Here is a 23,789-nt window from a genome sequence, read left to right on the forward strand (position 1 = left end):
TTGTGTCTTTTTCTCCTTTTCCTTTAGATGAAGATTGTTCTTACAGGTGCCTAAGCTTCCTTCCAACAGACAAAAAATAGCAAACACTTATAGTAAAGCAGCCTAATTATGTGGGGTTTTTAAACAGCCAGAAGGAAAAGATAGTCTGAAAACCAAAATATCTTGGAGGCCCCTTCTGCATCCATAGTATATTTGATAAATTGACTTTAGCTTCCAGGGCACACATTCAGCTTCTTCATTAGTATAATGATCCCCAGTCTTCCCAAATTTAGGTAATTTGAATAAAAAATAAGTTTTATGAAATGTAGTCATTAATAGAGTCAATACATTTTAAGCTGTGATTACATATCACTTGCAGCAATCTCACCCCTCTCTGCTGTAGATCAAAATATATTCAGCATTCTTAAAATTCATTGTCCTTTCTCTGTCTGACAAGAATAATCCAGTGTGCTGGTGAGTGCCAAGGTGACCTAAAAGTTTTTCTAGTACGTAATCCCCTCTTACATTCTGTATTATGTATGAACTCAGAGACAGAATATCTGCATTATCTTAAATAAACTAGGTAAAATGTATTTCAAAAAGCTTCTTGAGTCAAAAAGTAGCAAATCATTGTATGTATTTCCATATTTGTATAGTTTCATTATATTCTTGTTCTAAGTTACTATTAAGTCTCTTTCATATTTAAAAAATGAACTACACACCTATCATGCAAAGTGTAAAGAAGTATGTTCAACTAGTTCAACTTAGATATACAGTAAAAATACACTTCCAAAGAAATATCATTTCCATTTTTGTTCATGTTTTTAACAGAATTTCAGACTAATACATCAAATGTGGAACTGTACAAGAATGTGAAGAAACATCAGGATTGCAGTAGTAAAAAAATGTACAGCATTCAAAACCAACAAGCTCTAAACAACCAAACAATACCACAGGATTGAAACAGTCATGGGGACAACATAGGTCATTGGAGCCAGAGTGAATCCTAATGCACCTACATAAAGACCCTACATAGAATATTGTCTCTTATTTATATGCAAAATCCCTGATTTGATTAAACCAGACAATTTCTCTAATTGTCTCGTATAGGTTTCAGATAAGTTTAACATGAGAGTATTCCCCTCCATGAAGGTCAGGTGTTTGAAAAGGCAATATTGAGAATTGATTTGAAAGGTATTTCCATCCACATGGATTCAGGTAGTTAAGATACAAGATCACAAATAATAGCAGTACAATTTTAAAGAACCATTGGAATTGTTCTCCGCTACATTTGCCATAACACTTCAGATTTCAGGATTCAGAATCTTTAAACTGTTCACAGGTTAATACACAGAGTTTTAATTATGGGCTGTAACCATTTAACAGTGGACCAGAATTGCCTTTTAAGTCAAGAAAAGATCCAGCTTAGCATGTAAAAAAAAAAATAAAATCTCCAAAGTGATTGACAATGAACAAAATGTTACAAACAGCAGAATCTCAGTGTCAAAACAGCTTTGAAAGGCAGATATGTATCTGTTACAGTCCACCAACCAGCACAACATCCTTATCAGACATTTGGATTACGAGGAAAAATGTCCTGGATAAACCTGTAACGTTTATAAATTCAACACAAATGATCTTTTTTAATGTCTCATCACTCAATGGACCCTGCCACCCTTGGGTTCAGTGACCAGACCCCAATCCCTCTCACAGATCTCACCTAGTTCCCATCTTGGACGACTGTCTTGCTTTACCCAGAGCTCACCTGTGGGTGTTTTTAAGCTGAAGTGTAAAAATGGTTAATAAATGACCTAATTATGTCAGCTTTTCTATTCCATAGTCCTCATGCTCTGAAATCTCTCCCTGATCTCAATAGGAATTTGGCTTGCACAAGAATAGTGAATTTGCAGCTCAGAAAGCTGAATAAATGCAGCACTTGTGAAACCAAAACACTGTTAGGAAAGAGTCCAACCTACAGAATCATCTTCAATGCCCTGAGAAGGGCAGAGAACACAAATCTTGGCATCTATCTTGCTGTTTATTTGGAATAATCTTTTAGTAATTCTGATCCAATGGGAATGAGGGATTAATTTTATAGAGCTGGCCAGTACAACCCAACATCTGACTGAAAGAACTGATTGGAACAGGTTTGAAAAGGAGCAACCATCTGCATCTTATGTAGCACTCCAAACTCTAAACCTACTGGGCAAACAGCATAGTGTAGACTCGTTCTTATACATATTTAAACTTTGCTGAGGTATTTCTTTTATTACAGAAAAGCAACTTTAAAAACAATAGGAAAAGACCTCAAAATATGAGTTATATTCTGCAGAGATTTTTGGGGAGAAGGAATTCCATTGTATTGAAAGGTCCATAATCATTAAAGGAATAACCACTTTCAGTATCAATAATATATTCTTCCTTGGCTTTTTATTCCTTCAAAGCATTACAAAAAATTTAAGACTTTAAGTTTATAAAACATAATTTTGCCTTAACTTTGCCTACCAGTGTTGTAAAATAGCCTGAAATACTTCTGCCTTTTTCCTAGGGCAAACCTTTTGCAGTGTCCACCTCTGATGGACCAGCTGTGGCCACCCAACTGTGGGAGCCCCACTGGCCTCCTCCAGGACATTGGACAAGCCACACCTTGCACAAAAGCAAGATTCTGACCAAAGTCAGGTTTCCTTCACGCAGCAAAATGAAATGTAGTTCTTCTATTTGAGTTTTAACACTATCTGATAACTTCTACCTGCAACTAGCATTATTTCTCTACAATGAAGATACCTAGACTGTTGTACAAGCTGGATTTCTCACCCATATATGCTTTGGGAACCAGAGGAATGTGTACATCATATTTAGGGTTTTTCCTAGGCAGACACTGTGTTGGAAGTGCATTTTTATAACCCTTTTAGATCCAGTCAGCCTACCTCGATTGTGACACTAATGTTAAATGTAACTGCAGCCATTACCAAGTAGTTTCCATAAGTGGTTTTATTACTGGTTAGATTTTACAAATTCTGGTATTTGAACAGACTTCGACCTTAAAATTCTAAAACAACAAAGCAACCAATGAAAGGCTTAGGACTATTCAAAGTAACAAACTCTTTAACATTTTTGCCCTGGTCATAAATATACAGAGAGAAAAAGAGAGAAGTGGACATGGAATCCAAAGAATGTAGATAAAACAGTGTATAAGGCACATGGCAGTCTTTGAAAATACAGAAGCTTTAGCCAACTTAAATTAATTGCTGTTTCCCTTGCTCAGTCCACAAAACTGTACAGTTACACAAATGTTGTGTTGCAATAGATCTTCCAAGTTATTCTTCAGTCCATACTCCGTAATACCAGAACACTACATTTCCTTCTGTTTTTTAGGAGAGATCCTAATTGTGGTTAGTCAGTTGCTCAAAGCCTCTATTAAAATACACTTGGAATTTCAGCTAAGAATAATTTCTTTTTTAAAGAAATTATTAAGAAAGAGTCATCAGAAAAGATTTGTAAGAGTTGTCTGTGAAGGACTTCGAGATTCATGAACCTCAAGACTTCCGGGCACTGATGTCAAGACCGACGTCACAGTTGGCATAGTGGGATTAGTCAAGTCTGTTAAAGTAGTGGGAGTGCTGGATGGACTCATGGAGGCATTGGATATTTCTGAGGCAGGACCTGAAGGGGTCCCTGCTTGGAGTGTTGAGTCTGAAGTCTTATCCACCCCTGTGTTTTCTTGACGTAAGAGGTTCCGTCTGAATTTGGCTCGAGCATTTTGAAACCAAACCTGAAATAGTTTAATATAACAGGGTAGCATTTAAAGACCTGCAGTGTTTAAAAATGCAAAAGCATATTCACAAATTCATCAATGCTGGAATTGGGAAAGATGTTTTTGCTGGTAACATTAGAAAATAGTCCTAGCCATGAGAAGCAGACTCTGCCTGCAAAATATTCCTTCTTCCCTCTCCTTCGATCCCTGCAAACAGCCTGCCCGGGCCAGGAGTGGACTAGGGATGGAGGCTGGCAGTCTGGCTGCACAGAGAATGTGAAATGATGCTTGGAAATTTGGCAGCATGCAGAATCCTCAACAGCCCTCGGTCCCAGCAGCATTGGTCTGGGTGTGGCAAACACCACGCACCTGATGAGCACAAAATCAGGAGTTTCCCCCCATGGATCTCATGTCCCTCTCCCACCAAAGCTCTCCCGGCACAGCCCAGGGCACCCTGCCCTCCCACGGGCTCCTGCTCCCCCTGGAGCTCCCTCACATGCCAGTGCCTGCAGCGCTCCCCTCTTTGGAAGGGACTGCCCATTTTTCTTCCTCTTCTCTTATTCTTTCTCAAATGCTTCAGCTTGCTTCATCTATTCCTGATTTTCTTTATCAAATGTTTTCAGTACTGGAATAACACTGGGAAAAGGGTTTGGAAAGGTATTAAAGACCTACTTTACATCAGAAACTGTGATTTCAGTAGGAATAGCATCCACACAGAATTTTTTCCCAAGGTTTCTACTTCTTGCATTCTTTGCTTCTCGGAGTGAGGGACAGGGAAGGTGAGTGTGTGGGACTCCTGAGGAAACAGCAGCCCATGTAGAGGTTCTGCTCTTGGCTCTGGAGCTGCCTGGCCCTGTGCGGGATGGGCTCTGAGGGAGGGAGGGAGGGAGGGAGGGAGGGAGGGAGGCAGGCAGGCAGGCAGGCAGAGCTGGGGGTGCTCCCACTGCAGTCCCCGCTGATGGACCTGCCTCGGCTGCTTCACCCTTCTCCACCCTCCTTCACCTCTAGGGATGCTCCAGCTGCACATTCCCCCTGTTGAACACTCTTCCTTCCCTGGAAAGCTTTCTGCCCCAGCCAAAGGTCTTTAATGTGCACACCCTGTCTCTCACACTCTCTCCAGGGAATGCCACAAGGAAATAATCCTCAAACACAAATTCCAGGGCCATGCATAAATCACATCCCTACAGGTCCTTCCTTCTGAAAGCTCCGAATTAAACCAGTTTATACTGGCGCTAATTTTGTTAAAATACTTCATTTAAAGGCTATTTATCGGTTTCATATACAAAAGTTCTCTTAAACCAGCACAGGTAAAAATATTCCCATGACTTTATAAGAGCCCAGTATGTCAGTGACCCCGCTACAGACCAGCAATGTGGTGAAAAAGGGGCAAACCCCAAAGTGATGTTTTTGCTGACATTCCCAAGCAGTGTCCTCTGGTGGGACTGCTCAGAGCCCCTTGTGTGCAGGGGCTGGGAGTGAAGCCAATCACTTTGTTCTGCTCATTTAAACCACAAAGACTCAACTGCTCAGGAACAGCAAAAACAGCAATTGGAACTTTTATAGGATTTTTTTATCTTTCAGGTAGAGATAATTTCTATTTGTTCCATAAAATAATTTAGTGGTTTGGTTTCTTTAAAATATCTTCTGGCAGCTGTATGAAGGATAACAGCCATGAAATGGAGTTTGGAGCTGACTGCTGTCACTAAGTGTGTTCGTGTAGCCATGGCATAATTAAAACAGAACAGACAAATCAGTTGGCCAGCTGTAGATACACCTACTTCTGCACAATTTCACATTTATGTTCATTAAAATATCTATATTTTTATATTCAGTAGTCCCAAATATGAGAAACACGACACTGTTCCTAAATGTCCAACTGCTACTAACCTTACCAGGGCAAGAGGCTCCATGGTATTTTTTGGAAACATGTAATATGTAAAGTGAGCAAGATTCCTGGTGTTTATGGATTTCCCTTCATCTTCCACTAATACAAAAACCTGAGCACAGCTGCCCTTACCAATGACTACCCACACTGCTTTCAAGAGCTGCACATGTAACATGGTTCATTGTCTCTTTATTAGTGGTAATTCATGTTAGACATTGAAAATATCATATAATCCTGCAAGTATTATCTGAAAATAGAGATTATATGACTGCTTTCCTTCCTTCCTTATTGGAATATTGTCAAGGTTAATCAGTTAATGGTAACAAGGCTCTTTAAAATTGTATAATAATAAATATTTATATTATTACTGAAAATACATCCAATTATTTGCCTTCTGAAAACAGCTTGTCTTATGATAGAAGGGATAACATTCTTTCCACTATAGTGACATTCTGGCATGTACTTTAGATCTGACATCCTCAGCAAGGTGTTTGTGTTAGAAAGTGGTGAGAGAGGAGTAGTGCTGTTCCCTGGGGGCTGTTCCCTGTCCCTGGGGGCTGTTCCCATTATCCCAGCAGGGACAGTGGCGTGCAGGGCTGGAGCTGGGGCTGCCCTGCCACTCCCATGGGCAGCTCAGGCCGTGCACCTGGAAGGGGATGGCAGAAATAACCACCCAGACACACAGAACTGAAAGAATCCTTCCAGAAGGACTTTGCTCACATCAATTACACAATTCCTTCAGGACTGAGCAATAAACAAAATCACTGGGAAGTATTTAGTGGGTTTCTGTCCAACTGTATCAGTACAAGGCTGAGCTATTTCAAATCAAAGGGGAAAATGCAGACCAAAACTCCCAGTGAAAAATAAGAAGCAGCTGTGAGACCCAGCACTGCTGCTCCCACACTCCGGTGAGCGGGGCTGCATGCGTGGAGCTGGGCACTCAGCAGTTAGGCAGAATAACATTTACTGAGGTGAAAATATTGCACTCCCTCTTCAGTGATCTGTGGAGCAAATTCTTTGTCTCCACCAAGTCAAATAGGAATAAAATAACATCTCCATATGATAGGGGGGGTATTGAAAATAAACACATTAAGAGTTGTGAGGGATTTGGGTACTGAAGTTAATGGGATCGTCACCTTAGATAACTTTATTTCCTGATTTGTAACACCTCCATGGCTGCATCTGTTACATATTAGCTGTGTGAACAGCTTCTTCTAAAAACAAAAATTTAAACCCAATTTTGCTGATTCACACAGCTACCTGGAGACATTTAGGTTTTCTGAATTTCACTAACCAGTAAGTGGAGAAACAAAATATAGGCAATGTAATACCACAAAGCAGACTGTGTTCACTCATTGCACACACATTGTGATGACTCTGCTGTAATTAGTAACTGTACAGTCAAAGAGATGTTTAATGAATGGGGGCTCAGGAAGAGCCTGCAGCCTAAAGCAAACCTTCAGCAAAGGACAGCACAGGTCCCCCCGTGGGATGGAAATATTGTAGCCTTGTTGACTACTGGAAACTGGATCAGGAAAGTCCAAATGCATACAGTGATCCCTGTAGGGTTTTGGTAGCAACTTTACTGGGGCCTGATTCAAGAAAAAATAAGTGATGTCCAAGACACACACTGAAAAATGATGCTTTATGTTCCTAAAATGTTTAAGCTGTGGATAATCTTATTCTAGACCCCTGGAGAGAGAAGAGGTACATACCTATAGCTAACACACTACACCTCCTCAGGGGTATCTACTTTCACCTTCCTTTTCTAAACTCACAGAAGGAAAGATCAGTTCCCCAAAGAGCAGCATTTATGTCCATTAGGTTAGTTAGCCCACAATTAACTGGGGCCATTAATTACAAATGATAGCTTACAATAAAGGGTTTGTGTTCCCCAGCTGTAGTACAAGAGATATAGGAATTAAATTGCAAATGTAAAGTTAAATTTGAAGGAAACAAAATAAAAATAGGTGTTAAATATATAAAATATAAGTAAGTTTGTTATGTGTATAAATTCTAATGTGGCTGCCTCGGGAGAACAGTGTGCATTACAAAGGTGTTGAAGGAAATGCATTCTGAGAAGCAGAGTGTTACATTTCCAGGCCATCCCACCACTGCACACATGCAGCTGCTGACAAACTGTATATAAAGCAAAGACATCAGTCAGAGCTTCCAACTCCAGTATCATAAAGCATTTAGAAAATCCTCAAATCCTCTGCTCATCTACCAAGTCCCCTCATTACATGTCATGTAGGGCTGTCTTTACAGCAAAGGCACTACAGCTGTTCCCTAGATCACCAGGAGCTGTGCTCTGTGTGTTTAGGAAGTATACCTTTCTCCTGATTCCTGATCTGCTGCCCTGCATTTCCCCTTAAAATAAATTCTATGATATGTGCCCACAGAGCCTGGATCCTTCACCAGCTGAATGGAGATGTGAACACACAGAAAACCCCAGAGCTCACAAACACCTCTTAGGGAGCGTGGCAGAGTTCTGGCTCCTGGCAAGTGTGCACATACACCTGCGAGTGCAAACACCTCTGCAGCGTGGGACAGGCTGCTGCTGGTGATGCCTGCTTCCACCCACAGTGTCAGTGAATCACTTTGTGCTCAGTAAGTGACACACATGGAATGCCAGTCTTTCTGGCTCCAAGGAATTAAAAAGTGATACTGTCCCAGTAACCAACATCATGATGAGTTTTCCCAGCAAAGAGCAATCCTAAAATTCATATATGTGAACTTAATTGTCACTCACAGGTAGAGATAAACCAACTGGGCAGAAAGGTTCTAAAATATATGAAATACGAGTTTGTGTTTCATGGCCCAAATTAATTTTCAAACAAAATATCCATGACTAGAGAGTGCTCATAAGAGGCAGGAAAACTCAAGTGATACTAGACAAAGCATCTGGAATTGCCTCCTCAGGGAACATCCTCATCACCAACTACTGCCTTCCACCACTGCAGCTAAAGGAGCGTGGACATAAAAGAGCTTCGAACTCTGAAATTAAAAGAAGTGAAACACCAAATACCAAAACGATAACAAAACTCTGGTGGAATTGTAAAGTTCTGCAACAAACAAAAGAAGAACCAGAAAGCATATTAAAACTGCAAACTGTGACATGTTTAAGACAAAATGAAGAAGCAATGAAGAAACTGAAAGAGGAACAGATGAGTAATGGGGTGGAGTCCAATCTGGAATATGTTCTGAATAGGAAGAAACAGAGACAATGGAACTTGGAAAAAGATGCAAGGGAAGACCCATTCAGTGAAAAGAGAGATGGAAGTCAAAGTTGGTGTGGAGTGACAAGAGAGAACAGAAAGATGATTGAGAGACAGACACTTCCTAGACACTGGTGTGCAGTTTCTCAGGTAATTCAGGTGTAAATGGCAGACCTGGTATTACCAAAGTGTCTAAATTCTGAGGGTAAAATAGAGGAGAAGGGTCAATCTAAGGATAGACCAATGCAGTAGATTATTTCAGCCATGTGTGTGGTTTAAGGCCAGTTGCTGTGAGACACCACATCAGGTGCTGGGATGTTCACTCTCTGTCAGAGGAATCTGTTCCTCCACAGCAAATCAGCCTCAGAAAAACAAACCAGCTATGAGAACATAGCCAAGAAATCATTACATATTGTTTGTCATTTTACTGGGAAGCCTACAAAACTTTTTTTTTCCTTCTTCTGGTAGGTGTTAGCTCTGTAAGCTCCAGAATCCCTCCAGTGGGTTCAGTTTTCCTCAGTAGCTGTCTCCTGCTCTCCACTTGCCTGTGACTTGAGAGCTGTCCACGATGCTTCCCAGGATGGGGCTCGTAGCCCTACCTGTCTCTAGGAAGGTCACTAATCCTTTTTCTACAATTAAGACCCATTTAAAACTTTCAGCAATAAATCCTGGAATGCCATGGCTCCTATATGCCCAAGTTTATCTCTAGGTATAGGCATTTGGGTAAGTGCTCATTAAAATTGACTTCTTGAGTCAGAACTATAAATTAAAATGCAGCTGAACCAATGAATACTGTTCTCTTTTCTTCCCATAATAGCTCAAATGGAGTGTGTTCCCAGGAGCAAGAAGAAAAAACTTTTAAAATGCAATTTCATTTCATTCTAAGTTACTAAACTATGAGTGAAAGTTTTTGAAAAATTTCATTTACATCCATTTCAGTTATGAACAAGAAGCCCTCCTCCTTGTCCTGATAAAATGAGTTCAAACTGTTGATTAATTTCTTACAAAGGTAAACATTGACATGTTTTCCAAATTTCTAAACTAAAAGCTCTCTATTTACAGTGAGCACACTAACTAAAATAAGTAACTTTTTTTTTACAGCAGCCTGGAAGCTAAAACATGCATCAGAATTAAAGAACTCCAGGAAAACAAGCAGGGCCCCAAACCTTCACAACTCTCATAAAATTTAGAACCCAAGCAATCTGCTTTAGAGAAACTGAAAATAAATAGCTCTTCTCATACTTTTTGGGAATTAACTTAGTCTCAGAGAAGGTATAAATAGTTAAGAATATCTTGAAAAACAGCAAATCCATGGCTTTTTAAATATAAAATTGGTATTTTGATTATTTTTCAAGGCAAAATCGGCTCTTACCTGAAGAACTCTTTTGGTGAGGCCGGTTTTCTGAGCTAGCTGTTTCAAGTCCTTGGCATCAGGATTGTGGTTAATAGCAAAGTATGACTTCATTGTCCGCAGCTGGTGGTGTTTGAAGGACGTCCTCATGCGCTTTGTTTTTTGATTACTGGGGTATTGCTGGTCTCTGTCCAGGTGGTCACCATCGTTTTCATTGCAGCTTAAAGCTTAAGGCAACAAGAGGAAGAGGCCTGTAAATCTCTTGCTCTACAACCAATATTATTTGCAATTTTCCTGAGTGCAGCAATTAAAATAACACACCACAGCATGTACTGGCACAAGCCCTACCTGTCTTTGCTCCGTTTCATGGATTTGTAGAGCAGTTTAGATTGGAAAAGCCCTCTGAGGTCATCGTGTCCTACCATTAACAGCACTGCCAAGGCCACCACTAACCCGTGTCCCCAAGTGCCCCATCCACATGGCTCTGAAGTCCTTCCAAGGATAGGGGCTTCACCTCTGCTTTTGGAGAAGTTTCCTAATATCCAGTATGAGCCTCCCCTGGCTCAGCCTTAGGTTGTTTCCCCTTGTCCTGTCCCTGGCAGCAGAGCCCGACCCCACTGGCTGTCCCCTCCTGTCAGGGAGTTGTGTAGAGCCAAAAGGGCCCCCCTGAGCCTCCTTTTCTCCAGGCTGAGCCCCTTTCCCAGCTCCCTCAGCTGCTCCAGCCCCTTCCCCAGCCCCACTCCTTCCCTGGACACACTCCAGCCCCTCAGTGTCGCTGCTGCCATGAGTGGCCCAGAGCTGCCCCAGCAGTGCCAGCACTGGGCCGAGCACAGCCCAGGGGCCGTTGGCCTCTTGCCCACCTGGGCACAGCTGGATCATATTTCTGCACCTTCCAGCCATTCCCTTACAACAACCAGCCTGCAAGGACCCTGGCCTCCCCCTCTGTGGCCTTTAAAATGTCAGCCCTGTTTCCTTTTTCCTCTGCTCCACCTCCACAGAACTTTTCTTCCACTTTCTGTGGGAGGACAGTAGCTGTCCTCAACTCCGTAAAGCGTTTTACTGTACTTGGTATCGCCATAAATTGCAGTGTAACACACAAAGAGAGCTGCACAATACACCCCACTTAAATCTCAATGGAACAGACTAGTTAAAATCATAATTATTTCCTCCATCAAACTAAACCCTGTAGAGTGCAAGGGAGACCATTAAATGAAACACTATAAAAGAAATAAAGTTTGTGGCTACCAGACAGCAAATTATGACTATAATCTGACTAGCTAAAGAAATAAAGCTGTTAATACAACATATTCACTGGCATGCCAAATGAAAAACCTTTTTAATTATTTATATGTTTATATTTCCATTTTAAAAAAAGCACTTGCAAATACTAGTTTGAATGATCACTTCTGCCATATCCTTTTGAAATCAAGGAATGACACTGGTTGATACACTTGCAGAAATCAAGCTCAGGAAGAAGGTCTGTGAGAAACAAACACTGTAAAAATGATCAATTAGTACTAAATGTTGAATGCCAAGCAAAATAATCTTATAGACCAAAAATAGTTTTTCATTTATTTGTGCATACATTAAACCATAGAAACCCTCTTAAAATAACACTAAAGGCTGAGCTTATATCCAGTAAAAATTAGGAATATAACTGAATATTAGCTCTGAGAAACTGTTGTTAATTAGCTTTTCCTGTCCAAATATCTACAAGTTCCTCCTAATTTCCTAAAAGTTTTATGCTAAAAGTAATGAAAAATCACTATATCTGTTCTACACGGCATGTGAAAATTGACCAAAAAATTCTTTTAAAATGTGAATTGTTGGTAAGTTTCTTAAACACATGAACAGGCTTGTTTTCAATTGTCCACTATTGCAGTTTAATTATAAGTGAGAACATGTACCTATCTTTATACTCTTACTTGAATTCACGCTGTCCATCAATGGGTCTCAGCCCTAGTGAAAACACACACATTCTGACAGGCATGTATTAAAAAGAGATTTAAAAAACACACATAAGATGCTGGGATTCCTAAGTAAAGATGCATACAGGTTCCCTAAACAGGTTTGCAGCAGCTACAGTAGCTGCTTTACAACCCTCAGCTTTTCAAAACCTGCTAAAAAGCTGTGGCACAAAACAGAGCAAGGCCTGCAAAAAATCATCTCTAAGCCCAAAAAAGCATGTTTGTTTAACAAATATGCCCAAAGTGTCCAAAGCCTCAAACTTTTCTGTGTGTTTCTGTACTCCTGTAATTTAAAAAGCACCTAAAAAATGGTACTGTCTACAGAAATGTGTCTGTGTGCGTGTGTGCGTGCATGTGCATATATTTGTATAAATCCTTTCCAGACCTCCGCATCTTGTGCCAAATTTTGGCCATAAGAAGCATTTCTGTTTGTTTTCCTGCAGCATGGAAAACTGCAAGCACCTGAATTTAAAAGGTGTAAGGTAGCTGAAGAGAGAGAGTAACAATGGAGTAGTAATGGAACTGTTTGGGATGTGGCCAAATCTTTTTGGGTTTAAGATCTGAGACCTGGTTGCCCATCTGGAGTCATTGCATGTGCTCCAGTCTCCTTCATAGCCACAATTCCTGAGATAAAGAGCACTGGGATAAATAATATAATAATGCTCAAAGAAAATTCTGTTACGGATATGTAAAACCAAGTCATACTTGTTTTTAAAACGTACCCAAAGAATTTTAGATATTGGTAATGGAAAAGACCTTTGTGCGTCATCTTAGAGGCTTTTGAACCCTCCAAGAAAAAACAAGACAGACATAGGAGGAAATGCATCAGAATATCTGTCTGCAGGACTGAGGTCTGGTTCCTGTTAATATGCAACAAAACAAAGCCTAGGGCTGCAGAGCTGGGTTTTAACTTGTCCCATAGAGAATGAGATACATCCAGAGTCCGAGGATTCTAAACCCTCCCAGAAGGGAATGAGGGTGTCAGCTTTTCATCAAGCCCTGATAGGAAAAGGAACAACTTACTCTTGGAATTTCTCATAATTTTACCTCATTACCTACTAAGTAAAAATAATATTAAAATGACAGTAAACATGTACCATTTGAGAGTGGCAAAATGTCCTTGTCTACGCTGGAAGTTGCAGAACAGATTTTGAAAGTGCATGAGGGTGTGTGCTGTTCGCTGTCGGGTGCAAGTGGTTTGGCTACTCTCAGGCATCACCCAATATGACATAAATAGCCCTAGCTGGTGCCAGTTCCCCTCTTCTATTTGGTTGTGGTTCCTGGCACCATCCTCAACAGGCTGTTTTATTCAGTCTAATATTATCTGCATCTCTCACAGAATCTGCAATGTCCATGGGTGTTGCAGGCACAGACACTCAGAACAGGCCAAGGGTGTAAGTGGAGATTTTAAGAGCTGAGGAGTTTCTGCAAAAGGCATCAGGGTGTAAAACTAACACTGTACATGCTCCTCACGCAACCCTCTGTTTTTCAGGCACTGTCTTCCCTGTTCTTTTGTGGTGTCCTGTGTATCTCCCAAAGGAATTGCTGAACTATCCATATGTAACATTTCCATTCCATTGCAGTATCTCAGGCTCCTGCTGGGATTTCAGAAATACTATTGGTAGAATTCCAGTCGAATAGAGGAGCCTTAAATTAATGAGTGTTTCACTTCTATTTTTTTGATAAAACAAATTCTGAAGCAGTGCCAAGTGTCTTTTTTGACCCTAGAACATTTCTAAAGCCCCGTGCCTTTCCCCAGACCCCACACCCTTCATGGTGCAGCAGTGGGAGCACACGCACCCTCAGCCCCGTGTGGGCCACCTGGTCACAGGATGGTAATGTCCATGAGCAGCATCACTTCATCCCTACAGATTAAGAGGAAAATGTTATGATATTGGTAGCCAACATACCCTTTGCAGATTAATGCATAACACCCCCCTAAACCCAGCAGCAAGAGCGTAAAGCAGGCGGAGCCAGTGCTTTTGTAACAAAGTCTGTTAGAGGAGAACTTGGGAACATTGCTTCACCCTCAGAGCCCCCCATGGCTTGGGATTTGGGGCAAAGTGTGTGCTTAGTTGTTAGTAGGTTGCTAAGGATATAGCACATGAAGATGAGAAAGAGAAATTTCCTTTGGGGGAAATTTTGCTCTTAGTAGCTTGTGCTTGACATGTTAGATTATGCCAAAAGAAAGAAAACTAATCCTGATTCTGAAGGAGCGATGAAACAAGAGACACGTTGTGTGTGCATTATCTCTCGATAGTGGCTCAGGAACTTACACCCCTTTCCTCCTGTAATCGGAGTCAAGGGGGTGTTTTAACCTCCTGCTGCCTGGAGAGGGAACTTGTGATTAACTAGACCGGGCAGGGGTGCAGCCGCATTTGGAGCTTGGTCGGAGCGTATAGAGGACTTTGTGGCACCCATATCCTCAAAGGGGACAGAAGTGAGACAGAGCCCTCTGAGTGGTACTTGGGACAGGAACAGCCATAGTCATATTTGGAGGAGGGAGAAGACACTTAAGAGAAGGCAGATTCCTGAACTTCTCACCACAGGAATTACAAGGGGTGAAGCTGCGGCACCGGGAGCAGTCAAGGGACCCTGGCTGCTTCCGAGGTGCCTGGCGGCACTAAAAGGAGCCAAGCCATGGAGCAACAGACATGGCAGCGCTGCCTCAACCTTGACATTTCAAGAGGTGTTTCTGAGGAGATAAAGGCAGTCTGTCTTAAGGAGCCCAGGCCCGAGCATCACAAGGCCAGGACGGAGGAGAGCAGGATTAGAAGCCCTCTTCCTCCGGCCTTTCCCGGCCGCCTGGGACAAAGGGGCTGCGCGTCCCGGTGCCCCCCGGGGCTGCCTGAGGCCCGGCCCCCCCGGCCGCGGTGGCCCCCGGGGGGAGCGCGGCCGGGCCGGGGCCGCGGGGCGGGAGAACAAAGGGGCCGCAGAGGGGCGGTGGGGCCCGGGCCCCGCGGGAGGAACCGCCGCCAGGGTTTTTCCCCTCAATTAAGCCAATTGAATGGCGCTGAATGGCCGGTGCGAGTGCGCGGTCAGTCCCTGAGCGCCGCGATTAACCCGGGCAGCCCCGGCCGGGCCGGGCTCCTCGCTGCCCGCCCCGCCGGGGGAAGGGGCTCTGCTGCCCGCCCTGCCCCACGGACCCGGCCCTCAGGCGTCTGGGGAGCGGAGGGTGCTCCCGGGGAGCGGGGGGCTCTGCCGGGGAGCGGGGGGTGCTCCCGGGGAACAGGGGGCTCTGCCGGGGAACGGAGCGGGCTCCCGGGGCCCCGCTTGCCCTGCGGGACGGGAGCGATGCCGGCGCCCTGCCCCAGCCCCGACCCCAGCCCCAGCCCCTGCTCCTGCCCCGGCCCCGACCCCAGCCCCCTGGGAGGGGCCAGATGCGCCCGGGGACCCGAGAGGTGACCACGGCCCGGGAGGAGGGGGAGAAGGGGGAGAAGCAAGAGGACGGGGGGAAAGGGGTAAACCCTAATTTTTCCTAGGAAATCTCTGCAAGACATCCGATTTTAAGCTGCGATTCCCGTCTGCTCGCTCTGTCACAGTCACAGGGAAGCTCCTTGTGAGCTTTTAGTCCCAAGGGAAACGAGGAGGAAAGAGAGATTCGCTCTTCAAAACTTTCCAGACTTTTCGCATTTTTGTCAGGAAAAAACTCAAACCACTTTTGACACAGCCACTTGAGAGGGTCAGCTCCAGGCGTCCCCGGCGCTGCCCCGAGCCTGCCGGGAGCTGGATCGGCGCCTTGGCAGCCTCGCCTCCCCTCCCCCGGCAAAAAGCCGCCCCCAGCCCCAGTCCCCATCGGCCGAGGATGTCTATCCAGCCTGGATATTCCGTCACCCTCGCAGCGAAGCACGAGACATCTTCCTGCTAGCAAAGGAAGGAAGCGTTTCTTAATATCTTGGCTGTTTGCATAGATTATGGGTATTTTATCAGCTCGTCGTGCCCCAAGTTTGCGCAATACATCTGTCATTTTCCAGGATATTTTAGTGTCTTAAAGCCAGACTAGATACAAATGAATAAAACATAGCAGACTGTGGGAGGTTTGGGGTCTAATTCACAAAGGGAGTATTCAAAATTCTTTACAGGTGCTTCTGTGTTCAGCAAGCTTTCAGCCATTGATTTACTGACCTAAAAAACCCATCAAACTCCATTCCAACAAGTGAAGGAGGAAATTATGATCACAGGAACACACTTAAAAAAAAAAAAAGAAAGAAAGAAAGAAAAGAAAAAGAAATCTTTTTGAAGTTTCAGCATCCTTCTAAGCTATTTTCCACTTGTCAGGCTCTATCCACATCTAAACCCATCATCCCCCTGCAAACGAAGCCTCGTTTAAGTAGGAAAAAAAAAAAAGTCGGTCTAATTCGTGTTGCAGATGAATATTTGCTGCAATTTACAAAATTATTTCAGTCTCGACTCTGCCAAGTTTATGGGTCCCCTTTTCCCCACCACCTCTGGGTGTAGATTTATTTACACAAAGTATTCTACACAAATCACCAGGAACAGATCCCCTCAGAGGACAACATTGTGCATTTCTTGTGCATTTCTGAGAAGGAAATGACAAGTTCTACTAAAAGTAAAAAGAGAAACTATAACGTTTTTTAATGGTTTCTCTTTAAAAGGCACAAAATCGAAGGCTTTGCAATAATTTACTCGTTCGTGGAATTTTACATCAACGAGCAACCCAGTCTGATTTCCAAGATCAATGGCACTTATTACCGCATAAATTAGTCGATTATAGGTCTAGTAAACAGTTAAGCAGATAAATAGCTTAAGCAAAGAAGCCAAAGGTTACTCAAAGAAGATAGCTAAAGTTTCAGTTGCACGCTCTAAACAACGATTAAAAGACAAAAAAAAAAAATTGGACGGCAATTATTTTGTAAACGAATTTTTCAAAATGCAGTTAAAAGCGCTTTCTTTAGGAAGTCAGGGAGCAGTGAGACTTTCTCAGGCTGTGCTCCCATCCAGGACAGATGCCGCTGATTCGGTTTACAGGTCCTTTGAATCTGAACATCTGCCCTGCACAGGGAGACAGCGGAAGGACAATTAAAAGCTAATCCCCCCTAAAAGGAGACTTTTTTAACGGGAAAGATGCATATTTGATGACTGTTTTAAAGCTGAACTATTACTCGCGAGAACACTACATCCACCTTCACCACTGGGACTACTACTGCTTTTTGCACTACTTCCAAATTATTCAGCAATTAGTTCAACCAATAATAGCTGGCAATTTTGTTCCCGAGGTGCGTTTGCCGGTTAGAGATGCGCCTTTTCTCCCTTCCATTTTCAGTGCAAACCACCCCATTTCGTCGCTATTGTTTCAGTGCAAACCACCCCATTTCGTCACTATTACTCTCTTTAGGCGCAAAACACCCGTAGCCTCCCGTTCCCGGGCTGCCTCCCCCGTCCCGAAGCCCGAGCCCCTCGCCATCCCTGAACTTCTCGGTGTCCCCCCCGCGCCTTCCTCCCCCCGTTCCTCCTCCTCCCGGCGCAGGAGGAGCGGCAGCCGCCCGGCGCAGCCCGCAGCTGTCGGGGCACGCAGAGATGCGGCTCGGAACAAACCGCAGCAAACTTGGCCTTTACCGAACGATCTCTCCAGGAGAGAAGAACATGTTAAAGGCAAATCTGCGCCCTACGGGACGCGTCCGAACCAGGTAGGTTAAAAGAGAAAACAGGCTGGGACGAGCGGAGAAGCGCAGAGGGCACCGAGGCACAGAAGGACCCAGAGAAAGGAGTTCGGTGCCCAGGGTCTGGCGGGACCGCCCGAGCGCCCGGCTCGGGAAACGCCGGACTGGGGGGAAGCCCACCTCTGCCTCCAAATCCTCAAATAAAACCAACATCTAAGAATTTTGTTTTGTCCAAGCATTTTTTTCCCGTTGCAGCGCAGGAAGCCCCCGGAATGGCAGCCATTCTGGTGGCAGCTACATGGACAAGTGGAGTGGGGGGAAGAGGGGAGCGGGGATGGGGGGGAGGGGGGGGGGGGGGAGGGGGGGCAGGAGATTGCTCGAATTCCTTTGCCTGTAAAATTACAGTGCTGCGGCGGTGGGGAGGTTAAACGAGGAAACACGTCGGAAAGTTTGCTGCTGGATACAGAGAGCCCCGGCTGCTGCCAGGGTCGCTGCCGTTCCGCCTGCTGCTGGGGTCGGTTCAGCGGCAGGACCTGTGCCGCGGGGCAGCCATGGGCTGCAAAGGGGATGCTGAGAATTTCCCGACTCTTCTCCGAGTCACGTCTGATGAACAAAACTCCAGCGGAACTTGCCCCCGTGTGAGCGGGCTCTGCGCTGCCCACAGACACCTGCTGCCCACGGCCCCTGCCCGGGCACACCCAGCCCTGCACCCCCGGCCGCCTCCCACTCCAGGGCCTCGGGAAACGGCCACTTTCTTTCTCTCTTTCCTTCCAAAACTTTGGGGTGCGAGAGCTCAGGGCAGGGCTGAACAATTCAGCCATCAGCAGCTTTAGAGTGTAGCCACTAAAGAAAATTCACCGGTCTCTGAAGTGCTAACTTAAAATCTCTGGTTTCCAGATTTTATTTCAGGCTGCACTCCCCCCTCTTCCCCCCCTTAACCAGATGACCTTGCTTCAAAACATTTTATTTCCAGCTGAAGTGAAAAATGCTAACATATTAGCTTCTGTAATTGCAGTTTGACAGCACTTGATCTCAATAATTATGCTGCAGCTAAACTATTATTAACAGTTTAAGCTAAAATAAACGGAAATCCCCCTTTGGAAGTGAACAGAAACAAGCCATTTGAACTGTTCTGGGGGAAGGTGGGGGTCTCTTACCTGCATTGTAGGCTGCCAGATCTGCTCCAGGCCCCGGGCTTTTTCTTTTCCTGGGTCTCCCCTTCTGGACAGTCCCCACGCCATTGTAATAAGGCAGTCCCAAAGTGTTGGCAGAGCCCGCTCCCAAAGCCGGGCCCTTCCCAGCGGCTACATCCGAGTGATTGAAATGCACCTGGTACTCCCCCTGGATGAGAGTCTCGAAATGGAGGCGGCAGTACACCAGATTGTCCTTCATGCCAAAGTGATCACCAGTGGTCAGCATCTTGTTGCAAGTGGTGCAAGTGAAGCAATTTAAGTGATATACCAAATCCCTGGCCCTCATGACCATCTCGGAGGCAGAAATCCCCAGGTGACATCTCGCACATCTCTGCACCGAAAACCTCCTGCAAAACAGAAAGGCCAGAGGAGACGGTGAGAGGTGCACTCCCCCCCACCCCGTCCTTCATGGGTTCTGCCCGGAGGGCGGCAAAGGGCTGCGAGTCCCGGGGCCGTCCAGCTCGGCCGGGGCAGCGGCACAAAGCCGGGACGTTTGCGGAGCCCAGCCGGGCGGGCATCCCGGGACGGGAGCGCGGGGAGATTCTGTCCCGTTTCCCAGCTCGCAGCGCAGCTCCCGCCCCTCCAGACCTCATCAGAAAAAGGCACCGACCCCCGGGCCACGAATGTGCCCGCACCCCCGGGCCGCAGGAGGCACCGGCGGCGGGCGAGGAGCGGCCCCGCTGTCGGCCCCGGCCCCGCAGCCAGCGCAGGAGGCCGGGCAGGGCACGCCTGGTGAAGGCCCCAGTGGCCAAAGCAGGCTGGGGGGAGGCTGTGCCCAGGCCGTGCCTCCCTCCCGGCAACACGGGACTCATCCTCACCACGAGCGTCCCTCCCCAGGGGGAGGTTTTAGGAGCTCACAGCCTGCCCCACGCGAGCCCACGGATCCCCTCCGCAGCGTCGTCAGGACGGGGGAGTCTCTGCTCAGCGGGGGGAGAGGCGGGCAGTGTCCCCGTCCCCGGCTGGCGGCCGAGGGCAGGCTGTACCTGTAATAGTCCTCCTTGCAGTAGATGCTGCCGTCCTTGCTGAAGCAGGTGAGCTCGGACTCCAGGTTGAGTTTACATTCACAGCACTTCAGGCAGCGCATGTGCCACTGCTTGTCCACAGCCAGGAGGTAATAACGGTCGGAGATTTTACCCCCGCAGCCGGCGCACAGGGCAGCCCTGTCACTGCTGATGGAAGGCATGGTCTGCTGGGGGAAAACAATTACAGACCGTTAGCGAGGGAGAAACTCTTGAGCACGGCTGGGCTCCCCCCTCCCCCTGCCCGGCCGGGGCCGGGCTGCTGCTTTCCTGGCAGAGGAGCGGGCGCTCCGAGCTGCCACCCGGATCGGCCCCCGCGCCCGGTCCCCAGGGTCCCGGCACATCCCACCTTCCCAGGAGGAGGCGGGGAAGCGGGCGAAACAAACAGAAAAACACACTGGCTTTTAGAAGAGGCTTCCAGGCCAGACCCAGAACTTTTTTTTTCTGGTGGATTTTCCAGTCTCGAACCAAGAAAAGATGCTGTTCAATAAACACGCGCAACAGTAACAGAGTAGGGCAAATCGCAGATAGTTCATTTGAAAATTTATTACTATGGATGTACTGAGAATGCCTGCATACTTAATGGTCTGTGAGTGCATGTATGTGGAGCGTGTCTCTGTGTGGATTTTCCCAGCTATAAAATTCCGAATGAATTACAATCAAACCCCCAATAGTCACAGTGCTGCAGACACAGCTCTCTGCAAGCTGGTTCCAAACAACACGGATCGCGATCTGCTGTGACCCAAAGAGCTAAAGGGATCAGTAAATAAAGCTGCGGAGGAGATGAGCGTTACTAAACTAGATCCGAGGTGCAGAATGTTTTATCGGGAAAACGAAATAGTGGGAAATGTATAGGAATAAGAGTGGGTAAAACAAAACAAAGCACGTTAGATTATGCTGGGATAAACTTGGATGCAATAAAACTAAATATAAGCCCTATATAATTTAATAGTTTAGTGTCAAATCGCAATCCAATCGAAACCTTCGAAAAACCCCGAATTCATACATATCCTGTCAACTTCTACCGAACAAGAAAGAGGGAGAAATATCGTAACCGTTTAAGCATGCTTATTTATTTCAGCAGACACCTTAAAACAGCATTCGGGAGAGGAGGCTCGGTGGAGCAGCGTCTGGGGCAGACCTTGCAATATGCTGCTTTCCGCTTCGGTCCCAACTTACTCTTACCCGCTTTGCACAAAAGCCCACGGAGGATCTGTTCTTGTGCACGGGAACCCGAAACATTTCCTTACAGCTGTGCCCAACACGCAGTTTGTTTTGGTTCGGGGCGGGGGAGAAGTTGTTTGTTTGCTTTTACCTCCTCTAGAGCCTTAAATCCTCGCGCAAAGCAAAAGCAAAGACAGCTAATCGGAGGAAATCGAAAGGAACCGAGGCTGATTTTCCAGCACATGCCAAACCCATTGCTTTCATTCTGTGCTTGCGGGGATCACAAATTCCCATCTCTGTGAGCACTCCCGTTTGCACCGCATCATTCCCACTAGGAGAACTCCACACAAACAAAACCCTGGCACTCCACTGGTGTTAGTCACAGGAACCCACCGGTAGCTTGTTTCTGTAAGGCATTAACTGAACTCCGAGTCGGGATCGTTTTATAACAGAAGTAGTTCCTTGTAAATCCACTTTAAATAAAATAACGATTTTTTTCTACTTTGCTTTTCCAGTAACAAATATATTCTGAGATCTAGAAATGGTATTCAAGGGTCCAGTATTCCAAGCCACTATTTGTTATATACACACGTGTATCCATATAGACAATATATAGTTATATAAAACTATCACGCCACTATATTTATTCCAGTATAGGTCATTGGATGTTGTTTAACTGTAACGGAGAAATATTCACTTTTTAAAAGAAAACCAAAACCATTTATATTAGAAATCGCATCCCACCCTTACAGTACAAAGGCCGTTTTCCAGCCGGTGTTTCAAGATTAAATAGACTCACTGTCACCTTTAAGCAAATTTCACATAACATTATAAGAAAGAACACGTACTGATGAAGTTTGAAAACCTGAGAACGGATCTTCCTTGCATATGCCTGTATCAGTTTACAAGACAGCATTTAACCAACGTATGAGATAATTTCACTTCAGAATTGTAATTTCATAACAAAAAAAAAAAAGTATACAGAAATTGTTCAATCACTTAAGACACTTGGGAAATTTCTTCGACTTTGCCAGCTTAATTCTAGTTAGACGGATGCATCTTTTTATTATCTAAGTGTATTAATATACAAGGACTACGCATTAGCAGACAAGATAAAATGTGGTAAAGTTATAAAAATTCGTATCCATCCGTCTCCCTGAGACATATCTTCTAGTTCTGCTTGCCATGTTTACAAACCTACATATTTTAATTATTTTTTAAAACCCATAACTTAAAGACACTCGTGTTTGGCTTTTTTCTTCTTAAATAAATGCTATAAAGCCTATCTCCAGGAAGGCATCCTACCTGAAAAATAACACAGAATTGGATTTTTTGGTGTTTGTGCTTCCATTCTGCAGACAAAAAAAATCACTGTGCCAAAATGTTATCGGTATAAAACCACACTTTGCCTCTTCCTAAAAACTTTGGAAGGCCGGACAGGCTGGGGGAAGGGAAGGAGTTCTTGGACGCTACCAAAAGGCTGGTCTATCTGTTTTCTCACTAGAGCAGTACCGTTCATTTCACCCAAGCGTTACTATTACTATGCATATTATTAATAATTAACAGTTTCATGTCTTTCCCCACGGTTTCATTTAATCTTTTGGGGTGCCTTTATGCTTAATTTTCTTCTGATTTAGTATTTCGCGAACGTTTCCCCCCGATCTGTTATTTTAGGGGAAAAGCTTTATCTGTGAGGGGTTTGGTATGTTTAGGGGGGTGCATGACTCTCCCATTCCTTCGGCTCCTACCGTTTCCGTTTCTCCCCTGTCTATAGCCGAGCTGATGGCCGGTGCTTCGCTTTTGGTTCTCCGATCCATCTCGTCGATGACCCCGTGCATCTCCGAGCCGGAAAGACTGTGGAAAAGCATCGCTGAGGAAGCAGAGGAGGAGGGCCCGCGTTGCTGTTGCTGTTGACAGTTGTCGGGGTCCCTGCAGGAGCCCAGAACTTGCATTAACCGGAGCCCTCCCCCATGCATCTAGCACGGCCGCCCCGTCTCTCCTTGGGCACCGGGTTTTTCCCCCGGCAGAGCTCTTCGGAGCGCGGCGCAGGCAGTGATCCGAGGTTTCAAGGGACGGGGTGCAGAAAAGGCAGGAGGAGGGGATGCGGGAGAGGGGATAACTGGTGGTGTAAGCTTCGGGGCTTGGATCTAGTCTGTTGCGCGGCCCCGGCACATCTCTCTAGGAGGCTTCTTCAGTGCAGGGCTCATTGCCCCAGGTGCAGTCCCAGGCTTTATGCTCTGGCCCAGCTGGCAGAAGGTTGGGTACGCTTACGGTTGGGAGGGATTAATAAATAGTAGAAATATAAAAAAAAATCAAACCATCTTCGGTGAGAAATAAATAAGAATTAGAAAAAAAATTACGACAAGCCCCTTACATCGTACTGTGCGAAATTTAGAGGAGGAAAGCAAGGGAGAGGGAGGCTGCAGCAGGCGGTGAGCAGGCTGGTGCTGCAGGGCTGCTGGGGCGGATGCCCACCGTACGCACTCACAGTCCAGAGGGCTGGCAGCGGCGGCAGCTTAGGGGCAAAGTTTGCTCCTTCCCCCGCTCCTCCCCCAGCCCGCTGGAGCTCATTGGGAAAAGAAAAAGCCAAGGGGAAGGAGGAAGAGTTGGACGGGCACCAGATGGGACGGGCACTCGC

At 45.4% G+C, this 23,789-nt stretch overlaps 1 protein-coding gene across 2 annotated transcripts; it reads right to left on the minus strand.

Annotated features, from left to right (window-relative positions):
- Positions 1–777: 777 nt before the first annotated feature.
- Positions 778–23,127, minus strand: LHX2 (LIM homeobox 2). 2 transcript variants are annotated; one of them, XM_015644573.3, is made up of 5 exons: positions 22,900–23,127; positions 19,952–20,157; positions 18,933–19,315; positions 10,209–10,414; positions 778–3,751 (listed from the first exon to the last, which is right to left on the minus strand). In XM_015644573.3, exons 1-5 carry the CDS (start codon positions 23,125–23,127, stop codon positions 3,464–3,466), a joined length of 1,311 nt encoding a protein of 436 aa, XP_015500059.1. In that variant the 3' UTR covers positions 778–3,463. The 2 variants fall into 2 exon arrangements, with proteins under 2 accessions (XP_015500059.1, XP_015500060.1); XM_015644574.1 differs by having other exon boundaries at positions 3,293–3,751; positions 19,952–20,154.
- Positions 23,128–23,789: the final 662 nt, after the last annotated feature.

Source organism: Parus major, chromosome 17 (assembly GCF_001522545.3).
Source record: "Parus major isolate Abel chromosome 17, Parus_major1.1, whole genome shotgun sequence".
In the NCBI taxonomy this organism is placed as follows: domain Eukaryota; kingdom Metazoa; phylum Chordata; class Aves; order Passeriformes; family Paridae; genus Parus; species Parus major.

Bases quoted from the DNA above. Each gene is read 5' to 3' on its own strand.
- LHX2 (XM_015644573.3), bottom strand. From the start codon at position 23,127: ATGCATGGGGGAGGGCTCCGGTTAATGCAAGTTCTGGGCTCCTGCAGG. The intron at 20,158-22,899 runs GTAGGAGCCGAA...GTTTTCCCCCAG, and splicing joins ACAGGGGAGAAACGGAAACG to CAGACCATGCCTTCCATCAG. The intron at 10,415-18,932 runs GTAAGAGACCCC...TGTTGCCTTAAG, and splicing joins TCTGGCAGCCTACAATGCAG to CTTTAAGCTGCAATGAAAAC.